This window comes from Perca fluviatilis, chromosome 3 (genome assembly GCF_010015445.1).
Source record: "Perca fluviatilis chromosome 3, GENO_Pfluv_1.0, whole genome shotgun sequence".
In the NCBI taxonomy this organism is placed as follows: domain Eukaryota; kingdom Metazoa; phylum Chordata; class Actinopteri; order Perciformes; family Percidae; genus Perca; species Perca fluviatilis.
Window position 1 is genome coordinate 14,875,326 of NC_053114.1, and position 7,541 is coordinate 14,882,866.

Here is a 7,541-nt window from a genome sequence, read left to right on the forward strand (position 1 = left end):
GGGGAACTTGGCCTATTTTAACTTCACTTTACGTGTTATAAGGAGTACTACTCAGCCTGTGAAAACATTGAATGTCTTCTTTGGCTCTGAAGGGAGCTCTCCAAAGTTTGAAAAAAAAAATAACCCTCATGATGTCTAATGAAAGACGAATTATTGGGGATCTTTACCCATATTAGGTTCTAAAAGTGAGAATATCTCGGCCCCTGCAGCTTCGTTTTGGACCATTCTTTGTTTAATCTATCCCTCGTGAGTCCCTCAACTGCATGCTGGAGTACCCATTCATGACAAAAAACATGTCAAAATAGGGAAAAGATACACAGTGGTACAACAATTTTGCAGTCCTTAAAAAGTTACTAAACTGTCACAACAAGCCCAAAGTTGCCTGTGTGGTGTAATTATTCTCTTCATTTCTTCACCATATTTTAGCAATAAAAATGAATAGTTCATCATTTGGAGCTGCCCTATCTTTTTAATGTTTCACTCTTTCTCTTTGTCTAGGAAAAAAAGAGCTGTTACATCCAGATTTCTTCTACTTGGGTCATCACCTTTATGCCTTACAAATACAATTAAAATACTGACATAAATCATTGTTTCATTTTCTCAATGAAAATCCTTAGCCGCACTAATGCTGACAACCCATTATACTGAATGAGATGCTGCCCACACTAAAGGAGATCATGTTGGGGTAACGCTGATACGTTGCCAAGTCACAACACTGTAGGTAGTAATTAACAGCTTCTCGTGTTAATGAGTGAGTTCTCTGTCATTAGCAGGAGACCTCAGGTTTGTCCACGTCTCAGGATTAATAAGATGTTACGCCAGCAATCTGCACACTCAGAAGCTGCACCTGCTTTTGGCTAAAAACAAGGCTTTTCCAAACTCTATTACCGAGACTGTTATATTCTACATCTGATAGTGGCCCAAAATATACAATGACAGTGGTAACACTTTACTTTAAGTTTTCAACATAAGAGTGACATGACACTGTCATGACACAGTCATGACACATGAACCCTAACCCTAACCATAACCATAACTTGCCATGACAAAACCGAATGACACTTACTAAAATAAACGTTTATGACTTAATAAAACTTATGACATAATGCTTTATGACATTTTCATGACAGTGTCATGTCACTCTTATGTAGATACATTCAAGTGTAACCATGACAGTCTGCATAGGCACTGATATATATTCTTCTTCTTCTTCTTCTTCTTCTTCTTCTTCTTCTTCTTCTTCTTCTTCTTCTTCTTCTTCTTCTTCTTCTTCTCATTTCTCTGCAAAGATGCTCATCAGTGGATTCTAGTTTCTTGACTTTGAAGACAAAACTCCCCAGCTTAAGATTAAAAACAGTGCAGTTCTGCAGAACAAACACATGCACTGATTTTACTGCTGTGGTTTGACTTTTGTCCAAAGTGAAAGAATATTTCACATTCTTGTTGAACGATGATATTAAGTCATCTTCAAGACAAAACACACCAAAGCTGCAAGCAGGTCCTGTTGTTTAAGGCAACTTCAACATGGACCTGTTTCAAAGGGTTCATTTATTGTGTTTGAAAAACTGCTAATGAGCGCCGATATTTGAAAAATGACTGATTTAACTGTGTTAAGACGAAGAAGTTTTATACTGTCTATGGTGAAGACACAGAATGTATACTATAGGCACAACAGTAATAATTCAACATTTTGGGAAAAATACAATTGTTTACTTCATTACTGAGAAACAAAATGATTGAAACCACTCTCATATTTGTCTGTTAAATATAAATCTACAGCTTGGAGACGTGTATCTTAGCATAGCATAAAGACTAAAAACAAACAGCTAAACTGACTCTTTCCAAAGGTAAAAACCTATCCACATATACCAGCACCTCTAAAGCTCAGTGATTAACACGTCATATCTCATTTGTTTAATGTGTAGAAAAACCAAAGAGTAAAAACGACACGTTGCGGTTGTAGGGGGTTATCTGCTGAACTACAGCTGTTTCCCCATTCCCAGCCTTTATGGTATGCTAAGCTAACTATCTCCTGGCTGTACCTTTCTATTTAATTGGACACAAGAGTTCCTCTCATCCAACATTCGGCTTCAAAGCGAATAAGCATATTGCCCAAAATGTCGAACTCTTACTTAAACAACAGCGCAGAAACAATAAACAGTGGCAGCATAATTACAGTAAGGGCCTACATGGGATAATGGCTCAAGTGCAGAAACAAATATGCAAGATTTTGCCTACTGCGCTGTTTCTAAATTTAGTGTGGCCTACTGATCAGCAGGCACTTTAGTGGAGCTTTTGGGTATACTGCAAACTCTATATTTTCATTCCCACCTGTCAAAAAATAGGTGAGGCCTGCTCTTTTTCTTATGGGATGACCTCCCATTCTCAGCATGAAAACTTGGACCGCAGGATTATTGAATTTTAGGGATCAGTCACTTTGGTCAGGACAGAAAAGGGCAACTGTTGGTGAGACATTTAATCTCTCAGTCGACCTTTATGACTTTAAAGTCACTCTGCTATCTCGCTGCTACATCTACAGGCAATATCTTCTGCACTGACTTGTGACATTTCATCTGTGTTGTTGGATGTATTAACGACAGATCAGATCAGGTTGAAATGTGTGACTGATGATTTTAATTAAAGACAGCTGAGAAATTAAAGGACAAATTATTAAAAAAGACAAACAAAAAAAAAACTTAGTGATACATGTTTATTTTGGTACCAGGTCAAGTGACACAAAGACAATAAGTAAATGTAGGATAGACGAGAGGTTTCTTTAAAATGAGACACAGCTGGATACGTGTCCGTGAAAGTGCCCGCAGTACGCGTTTTCGGGGTTACATTCGGTACACCTGCAGTTTCTGGCCACAGGGTACCTGACACCCACTGGACATCCTTTAATGTGCATCACCTCGTAGGACCAGTCCCCGTTACAGACTTTCTGTTTTTCCCTGCCAGTAGGGCTGATGTAGGGCGAATCCTGTCAACGACACCAACAGATGACAGTAAATAAACACATGCAACTAATTCAGTCCCTCACATGAGTAGGTGATAACACATGTCTGCACATGTAAACAGTACAGACAGATGAAGAGACAAAGCATCAAAGGCAGGCACTTCTGACGAATGCCAGAAGGGCCGATGCACTCTTGGGCCGATTTGGGGCGCTCAATAAAAGGCGCTGGATAAAAGAAACAACACTGGCGTTTCACAATAGTTTGACAAAAATATGCAAGACTGTACGGCTGCAGCCTGGAGCCTCCCATCTGGTGCCGTCGGCCTTTTACTTTCAAAATAAAACCACACGCCTAATAATATGTTTTAAATATGCATGTTTTTCCATTCTAAAATGGTGCCATGGTAGTTAATTTGAAGGTTTTATGAATTGAGTGTATTATTTCATTATGAAAGCCTGTAAGTGCGCCTCATGCTGCTTTTGCCAAATTGTCACGCAAGCCTTGTTTTTGCAATTATAAAGCAACTATGTCCCATCTGAAATTGGGCCGGTAATGGGACGGACTTGCCAGGGCTGAATTGTTGTCCCAGTCCGCCCCTGCAAAGCCTGATTCAAATGGAGATCAGAGGGGCTGTCTAACCACTAAAGTTAGAACACAGGATTGCCAGCTGCTATAATCTGTAACTGATTGACAGATTTGACAAATTTTTGACCACAACTAAGTATAATAGGTCATTCCGAATTTCTGACGCTGCTAACGGTTTGTTTACATCAGTAATGTTGGAAACTATTTCAAGGAGCCGCTTCACAGAGTAAAACATGGTTTTGTAGTTAGGGCATGTTCCAGATTTGAGAAGGTTCTTGGTTTCACTCAATAAAGTTATCCAGATAACTTGGTAAACTTTTTTTTTTTTTCTGAAAAGTACTTTTCATTTTGTTCAGTTGAGAAGCAAAATGAAAAGGTTTTTAAAAGCCTATCATTTTAAATAATTGTCCATATGGTCATCACATTACTGATTTAACCTTTTAACCTTTTAATTAATTTGAATTAATGAAGTTTGCTGACCTGTCACTTTTTGTTCTGTGGTTCAACAGAATTGTCTCTGCTTGTCTAATTTGTAGAAGAATCTGTGATGAAGTTGTATTAAGCTGAATTGAGGTTAAATCAATTAAATATAAAAATAAAAACTCCCTCAAGCTTATCTAACATAGCAAGTAAGCAATAATGTTTCCGAACACCATTATAATATTCAAATTGTGACAGCTTTATACACTGGAGAAGAATTGAACTTAACATCTGTATGCATACAAGCAGAATACCGGTAAATGCACAGGCTGGAACATGTCTCATTAGTTCATACTAAGAAATGCTGTTTTACAACTTAGTATGTTTGGCGTTTGAGTCATCCATCACCTCGTGGTAACACTGTCCTAAACATATTCTGGTGTTGATCCACTCGGTGATGCCACAGCTCTCCACGGGGATGCGGACCTCAGTCAGATGACACCTGGATCTGCAGCCCTGCCCCGCCCCCACCAGTGCCAGCACTGTTGCCATGACAACCAGCTGCATCCTCTGCCGGGTGCGCCACAGATGCCTGCAACAGGACGGAATCAGATCTGACATCAGATACATTGATCCATGTCAGAAAATGAAGTTTATGAGGATTAAAGTGTGGCAGTTTAATTGTTTTCAGGAGCTTGTGGGTTAAGGGCAGAGGTATTTATGTTTTTTTCGTGCCTCCTCAAATTTGCATCTACTTGAAACACCTTTGCAGTTACATGGACATTAAAAAAAAGTCATCTCTGGTTAATGTCTAACACCATCTGGAGCAGCTAGGCTTTTCAAATCACTGTTTAAGTCAGTTTGTAAATCTACTATTACAGTACTAGTACTAGTACTAGTAGTAGTGGTAGTAGTAGTAGTAGTATGTATGTATGTGCTGTAGTAGAATATAATCTGTAGTGGAAACCCAAATTGTTTTAGGAGTGCCTCTGTAAATAGAAGTTAATTTCTTCACTTTCAGATTTTTATTCACTCTGTAGAATATGTAAATTAGCCTTTTATAGACATTCAGAAAAATCAGATTCATCAGTAATCAGATCAGACCAAAATATAATAATAATAATTATAGTTATAATAATACATTTTATTTGTAGGGCACTTTTTGTTGTTAGAATCAATCCCAAAGTGCTACAGAGTAAAATAAGGTTAAAACAGGTTAAACATTGAAACAAAAAAAATGATTGAGGTGATTGCAATTTTGTTTAGAGCTTCACGGAATAATCCATTAATCAATTGGTTGTCAACTATGGAAGTAATCAACAACTATTTTGACAATCAATTAATCAGTTTGAGTCATTTTTTTATGGAAGAAAAGTTGAAATGTCCTGATTCCTGCTTCTTAAATGTGAATATTTTCTAGTTTCTTTACTTCTATGAGAGTAAACTAAATATCTAAACTAAAAAGTTTTTGACAAAGCAAGACAAAGGCACATCACAGGCTTTGGAAAACAATGATCAACATTTTTCACCATTTTCTGACATTTTATAGACCAAACAACTAATCGAGAAAATAATCATTTGACAATGAAAATAACCATTAGATGCAGCCCTAGTTTTGTTTGGGGTGCTCAAAGCATTATTTTCACAGAAAAGCAAAGTTAAAAGTTCACAACAGTTGCATAACTTACTATTATTATAAACAGAATCATCAGTTTGCATGTAATCTACATGAATCTTAAACAGAATACGTACCTGTAGAGCTCTGTTGTTGCTTTGAACCTCAGTTGAGAGTCTTGTTTCTTCTGTTACTCGCTCAACATCTGTACCAGCTGTCAACCTGTGGCGGTTCTCTCTGTTACTTAAATAGTGTTGCTCATAAATCCTTGTAATCTATTCAACCTTGGGCTTGGTGCTAGTTTTCCCACCTGTTTAGACTTCAAAGCAAATCTTTCCCTCAACAGTTGGGGGATGGCCCACGGCTCAAGGCCTTTCCTTCTTCACATGAGGAGCAGCGAGTCGGTATCTACAGACATCTTGTTTAGATTACATGAGTAAAAGGATTAGATGGTCCACAGACATGACACATTAAATCTGCCCCCACGGTGAGATGGAAAACCCTGACAGGAGCATCGATACATTCATTTGCCATGCTCCGTCTTCCCTGCTTTGTGTCTGTCAGTTTTCCAGGGTATTAATGCCAGATTTTATATACACTGAGCAAAATTATAAACGCAACTCTTTTGTTTTTGCCCCCATTTTTCATGAGCTGAACTCAAAGATCTAAGACTTTTTGTATTTACACAAACGGCCTATTTCTCTCCAATATTGTTCACAAATCTGTCTAAATCTGCGTTAGTGAGCACTTCTCCTTTGCCGAGAAAATCCATCCACCTCACAGGTGTGGCATATCAAGATGCTGATTAGACAGCAGGATTATTGCACAGGTGTGCCTTAGGCTGGCCACAATAAAATGTCACTCTAAAATGTGCAGTTTTACTGTATTGGGGGGGTCTGGGAGGGGTCCAAAAACCAGTCAGTATCTGGTGTTATGGTTATGGTTAGGTTTGGGTTAAAACGCAGCGCCCAGGATGGGTGCTACGAGGGGCACGGGCACAAGGGGACCACTGGTGTGAATAAAACACTTTAAAGAACTCCTTAAAAAAACGGGTTTGGTTATATAAACAAGAGGGGGCTGTTTAAAAGACGTCCAGAAATTAAGAATAAGGTTAAAAGAACCACTGGACAGGAAGGACCGCGGGAAATTAAAAACTTTAAATAAAAGGTCACCTCCACAACTAACCTGGTGTCTCTCCTAGAGAAAAAACTAAGTAAATACATAAAATAAATAAATTTTATTTTTCACATACATATATATATACATACATATAGAGTTATATAATGAATAAATAAAAAAAATAAAAAAATAAAAAGCCTGGCGTCCCAATACAAAATAAATTCTATCCCAATATTAAAAACATCTTATTTAAATTCAAAAATGAATATGGTTAGGGTTAGGGTTATGGTTAGGGTTAGGGTTCAACCATCTCTTTCTCTTGTCGTAACCATCTTGAGTGGGCAAATGCTCACAGTCGATGGCATCTGGCACTTTGAAGAGGTGTTCTGTTCACAGATGAACCCTAACCCTAATCCTAACACCATATACTGACTGGTTTTCGGATCCCTCCCAGACCCCCCCCAATAATCCTGCTGTCTAATCAGCATCTTGATATGCCACACCTATGAGGTGGATGGATTTTCTCGGCAAAGGAGAAGTGCTCACTAACGCAGATTTAGACAGATTTGTGAACAGTATTTGAGAGAAATAAGCATTTTGTGTACATAGAAAAAGTCTTAGATCTTTGAGTTCAGCTCATGAAAAATGGGGGCAAAAACAAAAGTGTTGCGTTTATAATGTTGTTCAGTATATACTGAACAACATTATAAACGCAACACTGTCAGTTTAGTGTTCATATTTATATTTGAGGTTTTCTTTTCTTGAGGTAAACATTATCCTGCAAGTCATCAAAGAAGCTTTATGAATTTCTCTTTCTGCTAAATGCCCGTGAAATAAGCTTCATC

At 38.0% G+C, this 7,541-nt stretch overlaps 1 protein-coding gene across 1 annotated transcript; it reads right to left on the bottom strand.

Annotated features, from left to right (window-relative positions):
- Nucleotides 1-2,696: 2,696 nt before the first annotated feature.
- Nucleotides 2,697-5,814, bottom strand: LOC120556084 (gonadotropin subunit beta-1-like). The gene is made up of 3 exons (XM_039795469.1): nucleotides 5,715-5,814; nucleotides 4,371-4,554; nucleotides 2,697-2,980 (listed from the first exon to the last, which is right to left on the bottom strand). Exons 2-3 carry the CDS (start codon nucleotides 4,527-4,529, stop codon nucleotides 2,777-2,779), a joined length of 363 nt encoding a protein of 120 aa, XP_039651403.1. The 5' UTR covers nucleotides 4,530-4,554; nucleotides 5,715-5,814; the 3' UTR covers nucleotides 2,697-2,776.
- Between the last annotated feature and the right edge of the window lie 1,727 nt (nucleotides 5,815-7,541).

Coding starts and splice junctions, on each gene's coding strand:
- LOC120556084 (XM_039795469.1), bottom strand. CDS start 4,529: ATGCAGCTGGTTGTCATGGCAACAGTGCTGGCACTGGTGGGGGCGGGG. Junction 2,981..4,370: donor TAGGACAGTGTTACCACGAG/GTGATGGATGAC, acceptor TGTCGTTGACAG/GATTCGCCCTACATCAGCCC.